At 39.7% G+C, this 23,446-nt stretch overlaps 1 protein-coding gene and 1 long non-coding RNA gene across 3 annotated transcripts in view; one reads left to right on the top strand and one right to left on the bottom strand.

Moving 5' to 3' along the window:
• The window catches only part of LOC140614641 (uncharacterized), a 45,210-nt gene extending 29,631 nt beyond the window's left edge, over positions 1-15,579 (bottom strand). The window contains exons 1-3 of the long non-coding RNA XR_012015435.1: positions 15,253-15,579; positions 9,545-10,317; positions 1,324-1,424 (exon numbers count right to left, since the gene is read on the bottom strand). This is a non-coding gene — a long non-coding RNA (uncharacterized lncRNA). The remainder of the gene's footprint in view (positions 1-1,323; positions 1,425-9,544; positions 10,318-15,252) is intronic.
• BBOX1 (gamma-butyrobetaine hydroxylase 1) overlaps positions 1-21,779 on the top strand; it is a 59,081-nt gene extending 37,302 nt beyond the window's left edge. Inside the window, exons 5-8 of one of the 2 annotated variants that reach the window (XM_072793733.1) lie at positions 7,470-7,575; positions 12,890-13,086; positions 19,463-19,629; positions 21,255-21,779. In XM_072793733.1, the coding sequence (XP_072649834.1) occupies positions 7,470-7,575; positions 12,890-13,086; positions 19,463-19,629; positions 21,255-21,415 (631 nt within the window). In that variant the 3' untranslated portion in view covers positions 21,416-21,779. Of the gene's footprint in view, positions 1-7,469; positions 7,581-12,889; positions 13,087-19,462; positions 19,630-21,254 lie in introns of both variants that reach the window. The other variant, XM_072793734.1, reaches the window with a different exon arrangement.
• The last annotated feature ends 1,667 nt before the right edge of the window (positions 21,780-23,446 follow it).

Raw genomic sequence — 23,446 nt, 5'->3', positions numbered from 1 at the left:
ACATCTCCTGGAATTCTGACAACAAAAATGACTGGTGACCAAATTATTCATAATTTAAATATACCTAAAACATATAGCTTTGGCCAGGATTAAAGTTAATAGCCAGTCGGTCAGGAAAATAACACAATTTACTATTTTACAGTCTATGCCTTCATTTAACAAATATTTTTGGCTGTGGGTTAAATGCTATGAGATAAAAAGTATGTTTCAACTTAGTTCCCTAATGTAATGAGATTTTTTTTTTTTTGTAAGACTTTACAGGACAATAAGGGAAGCAGAAATTTGAAGCAAAGTCAAGAACAGCTATAGAGCAAACTGTCCCCACTCCAGCCCATATTAGACTTCTCTCGCTTCCCCTGATAGGCCAGGGTCTCCCCCTCCACTGCGCATCCTCACACACTATTTCTTCTGCCCACAATGACCTTTACTCTTCTAGATAAATCCTACTCAGTCTTCAGATCTCGACCTAATCTTCACTTCTTTATTGTACTTTAGCTTCGGAACATAAGTCACACTGATTTTTCTCCCCCACATACTGTATGTTCCTTGAGGTGCAAATCTCATGTCAGTCTGTTCACTTCTGCATCCTCAGTTCCTGGCCCATTGTGTGTGTCTACAGGTGATAGTAGAAAAATAAATATCTGAAGCTCAGAAGAGTGACTGTATCTGGGAAGTCATATGTGGATGTGTCACAACTACAGTTAGAAATGATAGGGGTTTCTGGGTGGCTTGGTGGGTTAAGCATCTGCCTTCAGCTCAGGTCATGATCCCAGGGTCCTGGGATGGACCACATGTCATCCTTGCTCAGTGGGGAGTCGCTTCTCCCTCCCCCTGCTCCTGTGTTCTTCCTCTCTTTCTCATTCTCTCTCCCTCTCAAATAAATAAATCTTTTAAAAAATAAATAAATAAAAAATAAATGATACACAGTATAATATTCCTTTGGATGATTATAAATGTTTGTGTTTATTTTAGCTAGGAGATAATTTCCTTTTTTAAAAGATTTATTTATTTGAAAGAGAGAGCACATGTGTGCACATGTGCAGGTGCACGTGAGGGCAGGGGAGGGGAAAGACAAAGGGAGAGGGAGAGAAAGAATCTCAGACTCTCCACTGAGCAGGGAGCCAAACACAGGCTTAATCCATGACCCTGAGATCATGACCTCAGCCAAAATCAAGAGTCAGACACTTAACCAACTGAGCCACCCAGGCGCCCCAAGGAGAAGATTTTATATGTTAAAACTTAAAAAATAAAAATAACATATGAGCAATATGTTTTAGATACAGGACAAGTAATGATAATCAAAAGAAAGCATTCTTTTATTACCTGTTGAGAGCAGCTTGCAGCAGGTTGAGATTAGAGATCGTAGCTGTTGGTGGTAAAAAATCCAGGTTGCCGTTGTAGAACATCTTCTCATGTAAGTGGTACTTTAAAAAAGACAGAGATTAAAAATAAATCCAGCATGATTTTCCAGGTGTGAGCCACTAACCAAAAGATTACAAAATCTATCACCAAGGGTATAAAGAACAAATCTAGCAAAAACAATATGTAAGCATTTCATTAACACTAAAAGATTCGAACTTGTCACAAAGCACTATTAATTTCATGAGATATGAATACTTATGACTGGCCATCTAAACTTGGGTGGATCTAGTGAATAAGTATTCAAACCAAGCCCACAAAAGAGCCTCTAAAAGTCATGATTTCAGTGTACAGGAGCTTTTGGCAAAACCCTTAAATGGAAAATATAAAAGAAATTTCTTTTTTTTTTTAATTTTAAACCTGTGTAGTTAACATACACAGTGCTATACTAATTTCAGGTATACAGTATAGTGATTTAACAGTTCTATCACTCAGTGCACATCATAGTAAGTGCGCTCTCTATCCCCTCCACCTATATCCCCCATCACCCCCACCCCATCGCCCCTCTGGTAACCACCACTTTGTTCTCCATAGTTAAGAGTCAGTGTTTCGGTGTATCTGAGTTTGACAATAACACAAGCAGCTCACTGGAAATACCTAGATTAGTTTAAAATAGTATCACTGGCAAAATCAGGATTATGTGCACGGCTTCAGCTGCCTGTCCCAGCACAACATCAGGCAAGTCTATACCAGGGGGCTAAGATGCTATGCTGAGCCTCCCTCTTTAGTTTTAGAAAAACCTGGGTCCTGCCCCTCTGCTTCAGTCATGACAGTTCCTGACCGTCTGCTTGAGTTGCTTTACTTGGAAGAACATTAGAATCTGTTTCTAATGAAAGAAGCCAAAAAATACACCCTCATCTCACTAAGGCCTCACAAGTGGGTTTTTAAAAAAGTTTCTCTACAGGCCAATGGATCGCATTTGCATTTATTTTTCTGTGTTTTCCTTTGGATTTGAGAAGGATACGTGAAAGCTTAGGGTTATAAACAATCAGCAAGCAGCCTTCTTGGCATGATTCATTTCTATAAGGAGGTAGAAAGGTAGACCAAGTGACATTTCTAGGATTTTTCCAGAGTTATGCTATGACTATTATGAGAATGTTTTATGATTGGAATTGGCAAGCCCCTTTTTCCTGGGATTTATCATTATGTGCAAGCATAGACTTTTAGGCTACGTATCCCATACCGTGCCTAAAACACTTTAGGGCTGAAAAATGTTTATCATCCCCTGCCAGTTAGCACAGAGTGCTGGAGAACTACTCCAATGATGCCAGGTCACAGGCCCCATCCCTGTAGAAGCCAGTTAATGTCAAACAAAGAAAAGATCTGTTCCCTGGCTAAGATGTGCACCTTGAATCTCAGCCAGCTCTAGGCTGCATGAAAATTCAGTTAAGTTCACCCTTGATCATAGGAGGAACCAGGAAAGGGAATGTAGGTGAATCAATGCAAAACCGTCATCACCCCTGAAAAGAATACCCAAATATAGTCATTTCCTACTCACAATGTCAAAGGTATCACCTTCTCAGAAGATATATGTTCTACAACTTGATGAAATTATTATTTTTTGTTTTATTCTTAAATCCTTTCCTACATGTTGATTATTGTTGGAATGCTGACGGTGACAATAGGCATAATCTACATTAGATTTGGGTCCTGGAGCGACAGGAGTTTCGTAGAGAACGTGTATTTCCTGGCTACAGTCACCACAGTACAGTGGTCTGTCTGGCTCCTATTTGAAGTAAGTTGCAACAGGCTATACATACTCCTCTTCTTTCACCGGGTCTCTTTTTGGTTTACGGCCACATATGGATGGTTCTTAAACTTTGGTGAAAGGCTTACCAGGCTTTCCATTTTAAAATTAGTTGAAAAAACAAAACAAAACAAAGCAAGAACCAGAGCCAGATGCATCCTCAATCCCAGAGAATGGGGAAGAAACCCTGTCTTTCACTTCATATTCCTCTTTCTAAAATACATCTCCCAGAAATTCATGTTTCCTTTTCTTCCAGGTCTTCTGGAGCACTTCCCAAAGCATCATCTTTGCTGTGTTATTCTCCTGGCCCCCAATCCTTTTCTCCCCTCTTTGCTTTACTTTCTTCACAGCACTTATTTCTGTTATTACATTTGGTGATTACTTGTTTATTTGTCTCTCCTGTTCCCTGCTCTATCTCTAACGCTAAAACAATGCCTGGAATAGAATTAGTACAATAAATATGTATTTATTGAAAAGTGATTTGATGAATGGGAACATAAGTTAATAAATAGACATTATGACAACAATAAGATGACATGCATATATGGCGATACATTTTCCAAACCAGCTTCGGTTTATTTTAAAACAGAGCTTCCTTCCAACTATGCATTGTCTCAGTCTTCTGAGGGAAAAGCCTTACAAAATCTGAATATTGGTTTGTTTTCTTGCCACAGAATTGCAAACAATCCCTAGTTCACTTATTAACTTTCTTTTTTTTTAACTTTTAAGCCAAGCTATTTCTTTTGGTACTAGAGGTAAATTGATATAACACAAAATTAACAATTTTAAAGTGTACAGTTTTTGTGTCATTTGGTACATGGACAATGTTATGAAACCACTACCTCTATCTAGTTTTAATGCATTTTCATCGATATTATTTTTAAAAGCTAATTATTCATCTTGGAGTGGTAGAAAACTAATCCATTATATTATAAAATGGTAAATAAAGGGGAAGAATCAAGCACTGATTTCATTATCCCTGTGTAAGCTATCTACTTTCCTCCATCTGGTATCTGGTTACCCCATGTAACCTATATGAAAGAAATTAGATATTTCAAACAGTATTCCAAGCGATAAATAGAAAAGAAATTATTAATTTGGAATTCCACTATTTGGGACCCCAATGAATTAGTGGATCTAGCCACTGAGCATAAAAGTGTGTGCAAATATCACAAAAAGAAAGACAACTTGACAATTCTTTTTTTTTTTTTGTAAAAAAGAGCACAATGCCATCTATAGTTCTGCCAAAGAGAGAAAATAGAGTTTGTCCAAGCCTCTGCATTTAGTTGCAAATTTTCTAGAAACACAAAGAACAGGGAAACATGTTGAACCACACCACCATATGCAATCAGCAAAGTCCAAACTGTGAGGAATTCTATGGGTCAAACTCCTTAAGTTCTTCAAACAATAAATTGTAGGAAGAACAGGCTGGAGGGGAACATTAACAGTTGTTGCTAATGGGCAATATTAAACATAGTGTCTAAGGATGCACATTAAGGGTAAAAATAAAAAGAAATACAAAGAAATTATAGAGAAGTCATGGTATGGTTACTTTGGAGAAGAGAGATGAGATTTTGGCTGGGACAGGACATATAACCTTAAAGTTGTATTTCCTGATCTGAGTAATAGTTACAAGAGTGTAATTAAAAATTAATTAAGTAAATAAAATAAAATAAAATAAAATAAAATAAATATTCATTAAGTTCCCTCTAAGATCAGGAACAAGACAAGAGTACTGGTTTTCACCACTACTATTCAATGTGGTATTGGAAGTTCTGGCCAGGGCAGGTAGGCGACAAATAGAAATAAAGGCATCCAAATGAGAAAGGAAGAAGTCTAACTCTACTCATAGATAGCATAATCCTATATATAGAAAACCCTGTACACAGAATCTATGCACAGAAAGGCTACGAGAGCTAAGGGATGAATTCAGCAAAGTTGCAGGATACAAGAACAATACAGAGAAATGAGTTGTGTTTATATATACTAGCAATGAATAATCTGAAAAGGAAATTTTAAAAAAATGATTCCATTTACAATAGCACCCAGAGGAATAAAATACCTAGGAATAAACTTAACCAAGGAGGTGAAAAACTTTTAAAAAGAAAACTATAAAACATTGCTAAAGGAAATTAAAGAAGACCTAATAAATGGAAGGAATCCCACCTTCTTGGATTGGAAGACATAATATTATTAAGCTGTGATTACTACCCAAAGCAGTCTACGGATTCAATACAATGCTTACCAAGATTCCAACAGCCTTCTTGTAGAAATGGAAATGCTCAAATCCATATGAAACTGTAAGGGCCTCTGAATAACCAAGACAATAATAAAAAACAAGAACAAAGTGGGAGGATTCGGAGTTCCTGATTTCAAAACTTACTACAAATCTATAGAAATCAAAATACTGTGGTGCTGGGATAAAGATAAACATACAGATTAATAGAATAGAACTGAGAGTCCAGAAGCAAGCCCATGAATCTATGGCTGATTTTTTTTTAAGATTTTATTTATTCATGACAGACAGAGAGAGAGAGAGAGAAAGGCTGAGACACAGGCAGAGGGAGAAGCAGGCTCCATGCAGGGAGCCCGACGTGGGACTCGACCCCGTGTCCCCAGGATCACACCCTGGGCCGAAGGTGGCACCAAACTGCTGAGCCACCCGGGCTGCCCCTCTATGGCTGAATTTTAACAAGGGTGCTGAAACCTTTTAATGGGGAGAGAACAGCCCCTTCAATGAATAATTCTGGGACAATTGTATATGCACATGCAAGAAGAATTAAATTGGACTCCTTCCTCATACATTATACAAAAATTAGCTCAAATGGATCGAGGACCTCCACATAAAACCGTAAAATTCTTTGAAGAAAACTTGAGTGTAAATCTTCATGACCTTGGATTGGGTGATGGATTCTCAGATATAACACCAGAAATACAAGCAACAATAAAAATAGATGAATGGGATTTCATCAAAATTTAAAATTTTTGAACATCACTAAGAAAATGAAAAGACCATTTATGGAAGGGGTAAAAAATAGTTGTGTATCATATGTCTGTTATGGGTCTAGTATCCAGGCTATATAAAGCACTCAGAGAAATTTAAAAAGGTCAAAGCATCCAATTTAGAAATGGTCAGAGGACTTGAATATATGTTTGTCCAAAGTAAATATACAGATGGCCAACAAGCATACAAATGCTCAACATCGTTAACCATCAGGAAAATATACATCAAAACTATGAGATACCACTTTATTCCCACTAGGCTGGTCAAAACCAACAACGACACCACCACCACCACCACCCAAATCCAGAAAATAACAAGTGTTGATGGGAAAGTAACTGGAACCCTCACATGTTGCTGGTGGGAATGTAAAGTGGCCCAACCACTGTGGAAATGGTTTGGCGTCTCCTTAACAAGTTAAAGATAGAATTATGATATAATTCCATCATTCCACTCCTAGGCATGACCCAACAGAATTGAAAACAGGCATTCAGTTATGTACGTGCACTCACATGCTCACGCCAGCACTATTTGCAACAACCAAGGAGTAGAAATAGTGCAAATGTCCAACAGCTGATGAATCAATAAACAAATTGTGGCGTATCCAGGCAATAGAATATTAGTCAACCATAGTAAGGAATGAAGTAATGATACATCATCCATCATGGATGAATCTCAGGAAGGTTCTTTAAGTAGAACAAACCAGACACAAGAGGCTACACATTATATGATTCCATTTTTATTAAATATCCCCAATAGGTAAATCCTTAGAGACAGAATGAGTGTTGGTGTTGGCCAGGGACTGGGAGGAGGGAAGAATGGGAAGAAAACACTTCTTGAAGGGTAAGAGGTTTCTGTGTGGCGTGATGGAAGTGTCTCGCACCTACATAATACGGGTGATGCTTACCGACCCTGTGAAAGTCCTAAGGGCCTCTCAGTCGTTCACTAAATGGGTCATTTTGCATTATGTGAATTTCATTTCAATAAATGATTTTTAAATGCACTAACCTATTAAAAAGCATAACCGACAATCCCACACGTTCCTCTTTATAAACTCTATGGGATAGACTCACATGTAAATGTACTTTTCTCTGGAGAAGAGACAAGAAAGGAGGAGGTGTATGTTCTCAAATGGCGACTTTGGACAAGGGAAGGTCGGGCCCTCTTCCTGGCTCACATCGTTATGGTAATTATTTCATAAAATGAAAAGTTTCCATTTCCCTCATGTATCCACTTCATTCTAACACATTTCCTCTGGCTTACCCACAGCCTGTTTAAACATATGTTTCTTGTATTTTACAGACATACTTGGCAAGTGCAAGACAAAATTGACGCAAACAATGTGGCCTACACAACCGGGAAGCTAAGCTTTCACACTGACTATCCGGCCCTCCATCATCCACCTGGGGTAAGGTGAGCCTCAACGTATTTTCCACAAGGCAGGCCAAGGACCAATATCCTCCTGTATTTTGAGTCTAAAAGACTCTACGTTTTGCCAGCTAATTTGTCTTACGTAGATCTTCCTTCAAGCACAATCCAGACAAAATCTCTTTGCCTAAACCCGGAATGGCCTGACATTCCCAAGGGATAGAAGATTTTGGTGTATTAAATTCTTTTTTCTTTGTTTCCTTTTAGAAATAACCGTTGGTGCTTTTTGCTTTGCCTAGACGAGCTTCACAACAGCAGTACACCTTGAGGTCTTTTTGCATATTTACCATTCCCAAGAGAGCTAAAAACAAGAGAGGGAATGGACGGTGTAGCGTTTTCCCCCGACGTCACCTGGCCACCATTCGTATCAGTTAGCGGTCACTGGGTAAAAATCACTTCATGACTTAGTGGCCGAGGGGACCAGCCGTTTGCTTGGTGCGTGTTTTTACAACGTGGGCTGTGGTCAGCCGGGCAGTCCTGCTGCGGGGCTGGGAGCCGGTTGGCCTGGCCAACAACCTAGGGTGCTTGGTCTCTGCAGCTCGTGCCCTGTCACCCCCCAGCAAGCCAGCCAGGCTCATGTGGGTCTTCGGAGAGCAGGCCGAAACATAGAGGCCTCGTGAGACCTACGTTAGTAAGCGGCCCAGGTCCCTTCTGTCGTGTTTTACTAGTCTAGAGAAGTCGTAGTGGGTTCGCCCAGCTGCAAGAAGTGGGAATGCAAGGAGAGGAATAACCATGGTTATTTTTGGAAACTGTCTACTGTCCCACTATCAGATTCCTCCTCGAGGAGGGAGATGTTCAGCACAGAGCCCCAGACCCTCCAGGACAGTTTCTGGGAGGACACTCCACCACTACATTTTCACAAAATTGCCATTTTTGCTAAACCAGTGACGTATTTACAAAAGCAGCACCTTTGCTACGCCAAGAAATAAATGGTCAGGACACTACCTTTGAAAAGGTATTTTCTTCATACTTTTATAGCTAAATGGGATTAAATGAAATAGCCACACAGAAATCTGTATCTTCAAAGGTAATGGACGTTTGGGGCGATTCTCTAGTTAATGAAGGCAAAGTAGGCCAAAATCAAAATTAGTCTGGTTTTTTTTTTCCATCGTGTTGATGGAAAAAGTTTTCTCTGCACCCTAGTTGTTAACCCATTTTCCTTGCCAGTAGTAACTTCACACATTTTAAATTATTTCCTTGACTGTAAAACACCACATAATTTTTTTGAACAAAATGATGACAGTGAAATGACTCCTATAGTCACCCTTTGGATAGAGATGAAGGGGTGGGGAGGACACACAATGTGATTTTTCTAAATATGACCCAGAGATTCTCTAAAGCTCTGAGGGGGTAAAAGCCAAACTAATCAGCTCAATTTATCTACCAAAGATAGCTTGGAGAGTTGGACAAGATAAAATTTTAAAAAATTAGACTAGAAAACTAGATTCTAATTTAACATTTTAATTACCTACTTTTTTCTGAGTTCAGGTTTCGTTTCTTGAAAGCCTAAGGAAAAGTGATTATGTGGCTTTATAAATTTTCTTAAAGTATAATATAATGCTTGGCATTTTCATAGCATTTTATACTTTTTAAAAGTACTGCTACATATATTATTTTGTCTAGTTCCTCTTAACAGTCCTTGAGGTAGATGACTGATCCTGTCTTTTTGTGTTAGACAACAAAATGACACACAGCAATGTTAAATGCTTTCACAGAGTGACATCTGACTAACGGAACACATGAAATGGAACCCAGGCCTCTAATTAGTTTTTTCACCATACCATGCTGATCTGGAGTTGGACTTTCTAATTACCATAATTTATATAATGTGATGAGCATCTTCCAATCTTCCACTTTTCTCTATCTCAAGACATAACCCAGTACCTTTCACATAAGGGAGACTTCATAGATACGCTATAAAGAGGCAAAGAAATGCCACAAAGTCTTACCTGTCTCCATCAGCAAATGAAACTTTCGAAGATAAATGACCTGATAGAAGACTTTTTAATGAAACATGTTTTCTAAAATGTCTAGATTGTAGTAGGAGAATAATTAGAACGTAGGCACCTGTTTGTTTTCAAGGTTCCATTTAGAATCACTCAGGGGTCTTTGTACCAAAGTCCGAGCTTTTTATAACAAATAGAGTAAGTCACTTTTCAGTGCAGATGAAATGATTGGAATAACAAGTTACCTGCTGAAAGTTGAATTTTATCAATTTGGATCATGTAGGGCAGGGATAAGGTGACACATCTTTAAAGAAACATAGATGTTCCTTTGCTCACTGTCTTTGGGCCTAAAGTCACATGCTGCCATAAAGTAACATCTAGAAAGAAAACATTTTTGGTTCTGAATGAATTACATGAAATTAAATTGGATTTTAGACACATCAGGTGCATACATACTTTTTGACTTAGTGATGCAAGTGTTGTCTGGGACCATCATCTTTGTTCTTTCATAAGATTGCATTAACTTATAATTACATAAAAGAAGATTATTACTTGGCCTTACTATATATGTAAAAGACATCAGTTGATCTTTTTAAAAGATTTGTATTTGAAGTATTCTGTGACTTCATCATGGCAAAAACTAAGAGGATTTAAAGAACACTGGTTCTCTCAGAGACAAAGCTATGCCTTTGTTTTGCCTTCTGGGAGTTCGGTAGACGAGGTTGACGTTTCCATCTCCTCCTCTCGTTGATCATACCCCTTCATTCCTCGTCGCCCTGGTGATGAGAGAGTTTTCTACAATGACTTTGTCAGCTTATGCACATATTTTTTCAAGTTTAAAAAACTGGTATCAGTTTAAGGACGGAACAATAATGAGTGTAAACCAGGTCTCTCCTAACATCGGAAAGTAAGAGGGACCCCGGGATGGCACGGTCGGGTAAGCATCTGCCTTCTGCTCAGGTCATGATCCCAGGGACCTGGGATGGATCCCAAATCAGGCTCCCTGCTCGGTAGGGAGCCTGCTTCTCCCTCTCCCTCTCCCTACCACTCCCCTGGCCTATGTTCTTTTCCCCCTCTGTGTATGTCAAAAAAATAAATACAAAACATCTTTTAAGAAGAGAAGGCATCATCAACCTGAAATGGGGTTTTAAGCCTACAGAGCACATACATCCACACACCACACGATACTGAATTATTAAGAGTCCCATAAGGGGATTCTGCCCTTTTGTAGGAAAGGAACTTGCTGTATGATGATTTTAAGCCAAACAGACTAAGGTTTGAAAGTCAGTTTTACCAGGGAGGAGCTGAGTTCTTACTAGCTGGCCAACTTTTTCTCTCCTGGGTCCCAGGTTCTTCAACCATAAAATGGAGATGAAAGTACCAAATTCTAAGGGATGTTGTGAGGAACCGATAAATGTACAGTCATAATTTGAAAACAAGTATGTAGAAGACTTAAAAAAAATTGAGAAAAAAAAATTGTGCAGTTTGGGGAAGAAGGCAGGATTTGTGTTCTAGATCTGCACTATGCAATAGTCACTAGCCATATGTGATCATTTAAATTTCAATTTAAAATTATGTTTAAATAAAATTTAAAATGCAGTTTCTCATTCACACGGACCACATTTCAAGTGCACAACAGCCATGTGGGACTGGTGTCTACTTTATTGGGCAGTAGAGAACAGTCTGTCACCACAGAACGTTCCAATGGACCCTGCTCTAGACCATCTATGGAAATAACCAAGCCAAATGGATATTTTTCCCACTCATGTTCCCGCTGTTCTGGATGTTTGATAATATTTGCCTCTTTCTTATTTTTATTTAACTCAGAATGTTTCCATAGTTGAATAGTGTTTGTTTCTTTAAGCAGAAAATCTGAATATTCTTTAAATAGAAAAAAATCATTAGGTGGAAAATCTTAGGTATTCAAATCACTCACTCATGCTGACGTAACAAAAGGAGTCATAGGAACATCATTCAAAAAATATACTTCTAAATTTTACTATATTTTGTTTTTCAGAATGAAATAATGTCCAACATGTCCCCATAAATCTTAGTTAAAATAACTATCCTTGGGACGCCTGGGTGGTTCAGTGGTTGGGCATCTGCCTTCAGCTCAGGTCATGATCCCGGGGTCCTGGGATCGAGTCCCCCATCAGACTCCTTGCAGGGAGCCTGCTTCTCTCTCTGCCTGTGCCTCTGCCTCTCTCTCTAGGTCTCTCATGAATAAGTAAATAAAATCTTATAAAATAAAATAAAATAAAATAAAATAAAATAAAATAAAATAAAATAAAATAAAATAATAAAATAAAATAAAATAAATAAAATAAAATAATAAAATAAAATAAACTATCCTTTTGGTTTTTTTTATTCCCTATGTTTCTTGGGTTTATCCATCCTCATAACTCCACCCAACCTCTATTTCCTTCTTGTCCTCATACCTGAACTGTCTCATTAGACTCTCAAGTAGTTACTGCCTCACTAATTGCTCCTTTATAAAAAAAAAAAAAAAATGTATCCCAAGTAACATCACTGAACTAATATTCTTCAACTCAGTCTTGGCTACATTATGTCTGTATTCAAAAGCCTTCAACAATTCCCCTTGGTGCACAAGAGAAAGTACAATTTTGTTCATCTGACATTCAAGACTCCACGATGAGAGCTTCAAAGACTTCTTCCACTGGATCTATTCTTTTTCGTTGTGACCGTCTGTTGTGGCCAAACTTTTGATAGCCAGGGAGGTGTGTATTTTTGCACATCCATTATCAATGCACTTGATTTGCTCTCTCTCTATGTCCAAAATCTTATCCATCCTCCTTTGCCTAGTTTTTTTTTAAGATTTTATTTATTTATTTATTTATTTATTTATTTATTTATTTATTATTTATTTATGAGAGAAGAAGTGAGAGAGCACATGGGGAGAAGGAGAAGCAGATTCCCCACTAAGCAGAGAGCCCAGTGCGGGGCTCCATCCCAGGATGCTGAGATCATGACCTGAGCCAAAGGCAGATGCTTAACCCACTGAGCCACCCCGGTTCCCCTCCTCTGTGAAGCCAACACAAAGTGTGCAAATATTCCAACATGAAGTGTTCGCTTGTTGCAGCTATTATGATCCGTCTTTGGTTTCCTAAAGAACATTTTCATGCCTATGTTCATGTCTCAAACTGAAACAATGTTTGAACGATAGAACACTGATTAAAAGCAGTTTTTTCTCTCCCAACCCTTTCTGTGCTGACACAGAAGAGATGTAAGAGGTTAGTTGACGTCCGTGCCTCCATAACTTTCTGAATCTTTAAGTGTCCAACAAGGTAAATGTTTAGCATTTTGGAACACATCTATTTCTTTTTGCAGGTTCAGCTTCTGCACTGCATAAAACAAACAGTCACTGGGGGTGATTCGGAAATTGTAGATGGGTTTAATGTATGCCAAAAGCTCAAGGAAAAAAATCCTCGAGCGTTCCAGATTTTGTCCTCCACTTTTGTGGACTTTACAGACATTGGAGTGGATTACTGTGATTTCTCCGTACAGTCCAAACACAAGATAATAGAGTAAGTACTATTTATACTTTTCTCATAGCAACAGAATAGCTAACTGCAAAAGCTTCATTACCCTAAACCTAAAGCTTAAACAGAAGAAAAGCTCTGATTAACTCCAGAGTTTACTTTTTATTAACAATTTAATCCAATTTTAGAGGGAAAAAAAGAATATTTTCACCATAAAAAAATCTTCATCAAATTCTCTGAGCTTTCTCTTCCTAATTAAGAAAAATAATTAAGACTATATACACTTGATTTTTTAAATATACAAGCTCTACAGAATTATAATCAGTGTGATTGTAGTAGCCAGAATCCTTTCAGCCAGAAATGAGAGAATCTAACTGAAATTAGGTCGATCCGATAGATGAACATCCATCCTCTGTGTTGGCTTCCTTTTCAGACATGGCAACAGAAGCTCTGCATTTGCATTGTCCTCAGTGCTGGTAATCACATACACAAAAGCCCTCATTTCCCCCAGAGCTCTAACAAAAATAGGTGACCCACTGCCAGATTTGTATGTAAGTCTGTCCTTGAAGCAATCCCCATGGCCAGGCAGTCAGAGAATTCCGATTGGCCATTCCCGGATTACATGTTCCTCTCTGGACCAAAGTCCGTCTCATTGGAACCACGTGGGCTGAGAATGAAACAAGAATGTCTGCCTAAATTGATGCCAACAAAAATCATAATTCCCTACGTACATTTTATTATTTTTTTTCATTTAACAGTATTTCATCATGATTTTTTCAAGTATCTACAAAGACCACAAATCTATCCTTTTATTTGAGAATTATCTTACCCTGTGTTGCTCAGACATAATTTTATTTAATCAGACATGAGTTCATAAATTTTGTGGTGTTTCCAATTTTTTATTTTATTTCATTTTGTTATGTTTTAAATTTCACTTGGTTAAGAGACATGCAGTATTGGTTTCTGAAGTAGAACTCAGTGATTCATCACTTACAGCAGCCAGCGCTCATCACAAGTGCCCTCCTTAACACCCACCCCATCTAGCCCACCCCCACCCACCTCCCGCCGTGAACCCTCAGTTTGTTCTCTATCCTTAAGAGTCTCTTATGTCTTATTTCCCTCTCTCCCTAACCTCCTCCTTCCCCTATGTTCATCTTTTTTCTTTTTTAAATTCCACATATGAGTGACATCACATGGTATTGGTCTTTCTCGGACTTATTTCACTTAGCAAAATACAGTCGAGCTCCATCCACGTCGTTACAAATGGCAATATTTTTTTTTTTTTGATGGCTGAGTAATACATGCCATTGCGTATACATGCCACATCTTTATCCATTCATCAGTCAATGGACATCTGGCTCTCCATGGTTTGGCTATTGTTGATAACACTGCTATAAACATCGGGGTGTATGTGCCCCTTTAAATCTGTATTTTTGTATCCTTTGAGTAAATGACTAGTAATGCAATGGCTGGGTCTTACGGATATTTCCAAGTTTAGAGTTGAGTTTGTTTTCTTCTTTTAGTAGAAACAGCCAAATAATATGAAAATTAACTCATCTAACAAATAATCAAGTCCCCAACATACTAACTCATCTTTCTTATATAAACATATGGCCTTCATGTACTCATCCAACAAGTATTTGTTGAAAAAGCAGCCGCTCTTCTTGGTGGTTGGGATACATCTGTGGACAAAACAAAGATTCCTGCCCTTGTGTAGCCTAAAGTCTAACAGGGGAAGAGAAAGTTACAGGTTTTAAAACAAATGAGTAAATTACAGTAACCAATAAAACAGTTTTTTTAAATATTGAAGAATAAAGAAGAAGTAGGGTAGAATTAGGGGAATCTGTAAAACCAAAGACTTAGAGAAGATGGAGGTTGCATCATTAATGTGTGGTGAGGAAAAGCTTTACTAAGTAGGTGATATTTGAACAAAAATCTAAAGGAGTGAAGGAATTTGCCCAGAAGAAGAGCAGTTTCCAGGAACAGCTGGAGCAAATGTCCTAAGACGGCCCTGAGACCACAGGGAGGGGACAGCGGGGACGCCGGCATGGAGCAGAGTGTTAAGGAAGGAGGTCAGATGGGAGTAAGTTCGTGTCAAGCCTTGTTACCCATTGTTTAAAAATATATTGCCTTTCACTCTTAGTAAAATAGGGAGCTGCTGCATGGTTTTGACCAGAAGAGAGACATTTATATTTATGTAACTTTACTCACATTTAAATGGGTCACCTGGGCTGTTTGTGCTGAATTTAGTGAAGAAGGGCAAGGGCAGGAGCCAGGAGACGAGTCAGGAAGCCACTGTAGGACGCAGGCTGGACGGGACGGGGGCTTGAACGTGAGTAGCCCACACGGTGGCAGTGGCCGTGTGGAGAAGTATCTAGGCGTGTGGTTTGCAGGTTGGAACAGCATATTTTCCTGACAGATTGGATGAAGGGTGTGAGAGAAAGGAAGCCATCAAAAATAAACTCTAGTTCAAAATAATATTCTCTGAGAGGTCAGTCATCAAGGTGGGAAAGAGAAGAAATAACTTGGATTCCCTGTTTCAACATGACCGTTTTAAGTTCTCACAAATCACCTTAAAAACCCACCGCAGATTGTAATTTGGTTGTGGCAGGATATAATCGCAGATTCTGGCAGCCTAGTGAGTGGAGACAAAACAAACAAACCCTAGTTATTGAGTAAGATTAATTGAATGTTCACCATCTGAATCACAGTTGGTTACTTTTCGTAGTAAAATTCCAGAATTTGGCCATTTTCAACGCCTCGGGGATAGCCCCAGAGAATACCAAGTGGGTAAGGTTAATCCACTTAAAAAATGTATTTTAACAACAGGACATAAAACAAATAGGGCTTTCAATTAATGGAGGGACTTGCTCACCTGTGGGTTTGGGTTAACTTAATTTTCCTCACGGTGAAATTTTTTAACTCCTTTGAGATGTGTTGTCCTACCTAGTACAAGCAGACCTTGGCGGCTGCCGGCAGAGTTAGGAGACAATGACAATGACATTATTTCCAGCATAATGAAAGGTAAGCAGATAAAGAAACTAGGAAAAAGTAATAAATGGTGAGATGAAGCGACAGCAGGGCACCCGCACGGTGGCAGATTCAATCCCATGGATGCTGCTCCTCGTCCGTGGGGCAGTCGTGGTCTGGTGACTCAGGCTCGCTGAGCCAGCGTCTCTTTGCCGGGAAAAGGGAGTAAAATCACTGCCCGCCACATACAGTCGCAGTGGGAATTAGAGAGACAGTAGATAGACTCCCCTCCCGCGGGGCCTGGCTCGGAAAGGGAAGAATAAATCGTAGCTGGCCCAGTCCTACAAAGTCCAACACAGCTACCAGTGAAAGATTTCAGTTTCAGCTTTGAGCTTCTGCAGACCATCGCCCGGAGGGGAACGGGGTCAGTTTGCAAGTTCCAACATACTTCTGAAGTGTGAAAGAAAGTTTTCCTGCAGATCCCAGGAGAATGTGAAGTGGTGGGCAGCACCGCAGTGACACACCCACCACAAATACAAGTGGTCCCACCAAATATCAAAGCTCTCCATGGGGCAGACTATGGTAACTCCCGAGAAGTGGTCACAGCACCAACTCTGATCACAGGACGTGACCCTACAGTCCTTTCACTGGGTTCTTTTGTTGGCATCACTGATGACATTTTGCTTTCGCTGATCTGCAGTCACCAGGATGCTGGTTTATGTGTAAATGTTTGTCCTTTGTGTACTGTTGGCATATAGCAAGTTGTTCTTCTCGTCTTTGGAGGCTTTTTACCCTTCCTTAGCCTGTAACCCTGCACTGGGACCTCCCTTTCATTCTGCAGCTGCACCCAGAATGCTTACTGGGACGCAATTTTGCATTTTAGGTTACCTTTTCCTTGATTGGTCCTTCGTTCATTAAGCTGCAACCTGCAGGCCACAGAGTATTCTCTACCTAGGTGGAGAGGATGGGGGAAGGAAGGAGGCACTTCCTGCCTAGTTAGTCATATTTGTTTTTTAATCAATATGTGTAAATTCTGGTTTTAAGAGTCCAAGAGCCTTATTGAAAACCTGTTCCTTTCTTTCACTTCCTTTCCCCAGTGTGGGTTCAATAGGTAGTTCACTGTCACTATCAAAAAGCAAAGAGTTGCCACTAATGACAGGTTCTTGGAGTTTACGATTACAATTGCCTCTGGCTCAGAGGACTGGATATTAAGCACAGAGACCCAGAGAGCCATAATTTATACATCACAGGCAATCACGTTTCCTCCTGTACCCTGATTTATTGATAATGGTTTACTCTGTGTAAGTGAAATATGATCTAGACCCCAAATCAGTGTCACCAAGCCTTGGCACATGTGATAGTCTATTGGTTTGACCCATCAGGTCTGGATTCCTGTCCAGGGTAGGCTCATAGTACCACCTCCTGGGCTGTCCCAGGGACAACTCTAGGCACTTTGCCATGATCCTCTCCCACTTTCAGTTTTTGTCCATCCTTCCTTTCTTTTCTCTAAAGAGAGGATAGAGTGGGTAGATGCTTTAGGACTGGCTAAAAGTGTACCTTCCCAGTAAGCTTAAAATATATACGTTCCTTTTGCTTCTGTGTGTAGACAGTGCTCATGCTGTGCTTATTACAATGAGCATAGTTTATTTTTTTATTTTTTATTTATTTATTTATTTATTTTTAATTTATGATAGTCATACAGAGAGAGAGAGAGAGAGAGGCAGAGACACAGGCAGAGGGAGAAGTAGGCTCCACGCACGGGGAGCCCGACGTGGGATTCGATCCTGGGTCTCTAGGATCGCGCCCTGCCAAAGGCAGGCGCCAAACCGCTGCACCACCCAGGGATCCCTGAGCATAGTTTAAATTCAAATTAATGATATCTTTTTTTACATATCAAAAGTAATTTTACCTTACATTATCATGATCATGATCCATATTCTAAGGAAAGATAGAGAGATCTCAAAATGCTATCTCAAAAGCACTAAAAAGATGTTAGTACCCTCCCAAGGTACCAAAAAGAAAAAAAAAAGTCACATATCCAATGAAATGTATTAACTGCCTGTTATGTGCAGGCCTATGTTAAGAGCTAAGAATACAACATTAAATGAGGTAGAGTATTGATCTTCTAGAAGCCTACCTACTAAGATACACAGCATAGGTTGAGAGATACAAAGAACATGTCTTAGGCTAGATTCTTTTCTTCTCTGTCATGGTTTCCATACCTGCAAACTAAGGATTGAATTAGAAGAGTGAACTTCAAACTCAGAAAATAGATTTTTATTCCCAATCATTCTTCAGTAAAATCATACTTAAAATCCCGATAAGGAAAAAAACTCCTAATAAGGTGGTTGACCCATGAACTTGTAACATAAAAATACTTCATTCCATAAAAGCTACTATTTTAAAGAAGGAAGAATAAATTCATTTCCCTGAATATTAAAAATTTAATTAGAATCTTTCAGTAACATTTATTTTAAATTAATTTGAATCATTCTGGTACTTATAAGTAAGATTTCAAAAAATACCTGCTGGGATCCCTGGGTGGCGCAGCGGTTTAGCGCCTGCCTTTGTCCCAGGGCGCGATCCTGGAGACTTGGGATCGAATCCCACGTTGGGCTCCCGGTGCATGGAGCCTGCTTCTCCCTCTGCCTGTGTCTCTGTCTCTCTCTCTCTCACTGTGTGCTGATCATAAATAAATAAAAATCAAAAAAAAAAAAAAAAAGAAAGAAAGTTTTAAAAAAATACCTGCTAAATGGGTGGCCAACATGAAAAGATGCTCAACATCACTCATCAGGGAAATGCAAATCTACATCACAATGAGCTATCACCTCACACGCGTCAAAATGGCTAAAATCAAACACACAAGAAACAGCAAGTGTTGGCAAGGATGTGGCAAAGGCACCCTTATGCATTGTTGGTGGGAATACAAACTGGTGCAGCCACTGTGGAAAACAGTACAGAGATTCATCAAAAAGTTGAAAATAGAGCTACCCCATAATGCAGTAATTGTACTATGTGGAATTTCAGAAACTAGACAAAGAAAAAAGAGACAAACCAAGAAACAGACTCTTAGCTACAGAGAACAAACGGATGGTTGCCAGAGGGGCGTGGGGTGGGACAATTGGCAAAATAGGTAGAGGGGATTAAGAGCACAGTCCCCTTGATGAGCACTGGGTGGTGTATACAGACTTGCCAAATGCTACACTGAACAATGCCGCCTAATATGACACGGTATGCTAACTACGCTGGATTTAACATCTTTCAAAAACTGCTAAATGAACGAATCAAGAACAAATGACTACATCGTACCATAGACAACCTTAATACCTTTTGTACATGTTTTTGGATTCTTTAGTACCATGTTTCAGACACATCTTCCAAGACAAACTGATCCTCAGAAATGTAAATAAATACTTCATGGCTTTTTAACTTTTTTCTCTTTAAAAAATAGATTAGATGATAAAGGCCAAGTGATTCGCATCAACTTCAACAACGCAACCAGAGACACGGTATTTGATGTACCCGTTCAAAGAGTTCAGCCTTTTTATGCAGCTCTGAAGGAGTTTGTTGACCTCATGAACTGTAAAGAATTCAAGTTTACTTTCAAGATGAATCCAGGTCAGTGGACACATTTTCTCAAACAACTGAAAATATGGATGTTTTTCAGCCTTAACCATTTAGAGCAGTTTTTCTCAAATACAGCATGTGGGACACTTAGGATCTTTGTGAGCAGCCCTCACCCCTGCTCTGTTGCCTCTCCGGACTTAAAAATACTTATTCTTAACAGACCCCTAGGGAATCTTTAAGCACACTGAATTTTTTTGACTTCCGACTTAAAGAAGAAATACGTGAAAGACAAGCTGTAAGCCTCATGTCTGAGGTCAAGACCTGACGACCTGTATTTTCTGTCCTGGTCGCCAGTCAATATGAACGGAGGCTTCTACTTAATTTTTCGATCCCAGCAAACAGATAGAATTATCCCCATGATTCCCGCTCATGAAGTACATGAGTCATGTTTACTCGTTTAGCTTATCTGATCTGGCAAACATAGTGCTACCTGAAATAAAGGGGTATTTGAAGTAGTCCAGCTACTTGGAATAAAGAAACAAAGTGTTGTGTTTGTTCTGGACCATCTCTACTCAGCGAGGTGACCTCAAGCTTGAGGCTTTCCATATCTATAGTAAACGGAATTTCTCTCCACTGCTGTTTTGGCCAAGTGGAACATACTTTTAACTTCTGATTATTTTTTGAATTGATCTTTGGCATGATAAAGTAATACTAGAAATCTCTACAAATCCACTGATAATGCAGTCAGCACAGGCTGATTTTAAGAGCAGTAACATACAACATTGAAATACCATGTGAGAAAAATGCCCCCCCCCAATATAAATAAATACAAGTTGGAATCCAAGCTCCACTATTTAATGGTGTAACTTTGGGCAAATCCCTCAACCTCCTGGAGCCTCAGTTTTCTCACACAAAAAGATGAGCCAGCACTCTTTTCAGGATTTTCATGAGGCTTAGAAATAAGGTGCACAAAATACTGAGAACAGAGAAGACAAACCAAGTCATGATCCTTAAAATCATTTGAAGCCATTAAACTGGAAACAAACATTTCTAAGTAAGAGCTAAATAACAACCGGAAAAACAGTTCGAAGTCTTACACAAAGATAATATCTTAAGTAGAAATCCTAAAAGGGTCTACTTTAGAAAGCCTGTACTTTGAATGTCAAAAGGTCTAAAGCGGTTTGCAGTCCAATGGCCTGATGTGCAGGAAAAAGTCAATGGGCCATTTTCAGTCAGAGAAAGACAAATACCGTATGATTTCACTCATACTGGAATTTACGAAACAAAAACAGATGAACCTAGAGGGAAAAAAGAGAGGGAGGCAAACCATGAAACAGGCTCTTAACAGAACAAACTGAGGGCTGCTGGAGCTGAGGTGGGGGGCTGCGGCCTGGACCTGGGCTGGGGACTAGGGGGTTGCTGGTTGCGATGAGCACTGACTGTTGCATGTAAGTGATGAGTCACTAAATCCTACTCGTGCAACTAGTACTACACTATGTTAACTAGCTAGAATTTAAATCAAAACTTGAAACAACAACAAAAAAATAAGACAAACCTACTGTTTCTTGATACGAAGGAAGTAGCAATGTAATTTTGCATTTTCCATTTTATAGCGCTGCAAATCTTTTAAATCCATGATGATCGTTCATGTTGAAAACACAAATTCTTCTGTCTAGGTGATGTGATTACTTTTGACAACTGGCGCTTACTGCACGGCCGACGCAGCTACGAAGCAGGAACCGAGATTTCCCGGCACCTGGAAGGCGCCTACGCCGACTGGGACGTAGTGATGTCCAGGCTTCGGATCCTAAGGCAGGGGGTCCAACACAGAAACTGACTCTCCCGTCTGTGAGCTCAGTAAGGTTCCAATGACTATATTTTGTCCGATATGGCAAGGTGGCCTTCCTCGACCATGACCCATGGCCTTTACATACTAATTTCTTTCCCGTCGAACACGTCCCCTCTCTTGAACGGGTTCCCTTCCTTTGTGCTCATACAGCGAGCCCACTCTGTAGACGGCTGAGCCCTGCTCTTCCCAGATAGAGCATCTCTCCGGCTCTATTGTACGTATGACCTAATTTCTCTTGCCTGTATATGAGTCTCCAGAATGCCTACAAATAGTTTAGTGTCAAATAAAACTTGGTCAGATAAAGCTCTTTTTAAATAAAGCTTGTGTTTCCAATAAAACTCATCTCAAAATATGTTTCCGCTCAGTTGCCTGCAGAGCCTCCGTCTTCATGACGACATGGGACCGTCAGCATGATTGGAAAAAGGCCTCATATTTTCAAAGATCTGTTTTAGTCACTGTTATTATAGATTTCTATCATCTAAATTTTCAGACCTCAACCACCTGGGATCTCAACATCTTCTTTAACAGCTGAATTATGACACCAAACCCACACATGTAAAATTAAAAAAAAAAAAATCTAGGCGCCCTAAGTTTCTCTTGCCCTAAGTAAATGCTCCTAAGGATTGCCAGGAGAGCTTACACCCGTCTGTGAATCAGTTCTCACTCCTTCCCTTCAACTACTAACTAGAAAAGATACAACCAAGGTGCGTGCAACACTCACACCCAGAAGTGATGTCTCTAACCTGAGGACAGCTTCGCCTGCTGATCTTGCCTGCTATGGCCACTCCTTGTCCCCAGTGGTGGAACACAGATGTCACTGCCAGCCTTGGAAGTCTCGCTCCTGTGGAGCCCAGTCTCTTCTCTATCCCTGTTGAAAGCAAATTACCATTTGCTGAAATCCTGGTAATACATAGATTTTTAGTTGATACTTTTGGGGACCTAAATAACCAGCCTCCTTACTTTTAAAGTGTTAATGACTCACCACCGTGGAGCTCTACCTGTTGCCTTAAGACCAAGTGAAAGCTCTACGTCCATCCGTGTGTTACTTCTACTTCACACTCCCTGGGTGCCCATGGCAATGGGAGGCTAGATCACAGGGGCTGTGAGCCCACGTCAGCATACTCTTCTGATTCTCTAAAGTCTGGGACTGAGTCCACATCGCCCGCCTAGACTCCCCTTTCCCTGACAACACTGACTTTTTCTGGCCCTTCATTGTCCGTTTCCATCATCTGGTCTTGATCAAGGCGATGGTAATATATCATGTACAGCTAATGTCTTTGAACTTCAGAAGGAATGGGTTGGGTCTTCAATCCCATCCCTCCTAAGGCACTCCTAGGATGAAAACAGGTGAGTTCAATAGAGACGTGCCCTGATTCTAAGAGGCAGCATTCAATACGTAAAAATAATTTTCTGGAGGGACCCTAGCTTCATCCATTTAAAGCATCTAAACCCTAGGCACTTGCCAGGCTAACGTGACTTATTATACTTTTATTCATTTAGCAGATATTTATCACATACCTGGTAAAAATCACATACTCTGCTAGACGAAGGTCATAGAACAACTTGAGAAGTGCCTGCTTGTAATCTGGTGGGGGGAACAGAGAAGGATACAGATGATGCCATGTCAGCAGAATGGTTCACAGGAAAGCAAAAACGAGACTGAGAAGATTGATCAGAACTTCAGTCTGAGTTGAATGGGTGTCAGTCGTAGTTCTCCAGGCAAAGAAGGGAACATGACTTTTTTCCAAGTCAGAGGGCAGAAGCGGCACAGAGAACTGAGAGTGAACAGAGTGCACGTGTTGACTAAAAGTGAAAAATCCGAGGAAAAGCAGTGGTATAAATTCTGGGACTGGATGCCTAGGTTCAAACTACAATGATGACAATCAATTAACTGTGTATTTAGACATATAACATCTTTCCTGAAGCCTCAGCTTTTCTATCTATAAATGACCAGTGACAGTTCTTATCTCATTAAATTTTTATGATTAAATGAAAGTTCACGTAAAAAGCAATGTTTTC

Source organism: Canis lupus, chromosome 23, assembly GCF_048164855.1.
Source record: "Canis lupus baileyi chromosome 23, mCanLup2.hap1, whole genome shotgun sequence".
NCBI lineage: Eukaryota > Metazoa > Chordata > Mammalia > Carnivora > Canidae > Canis > Canis lupus.
This window is presented reverse-complemented; position numbering and strand designations above follow the sequence as displayed.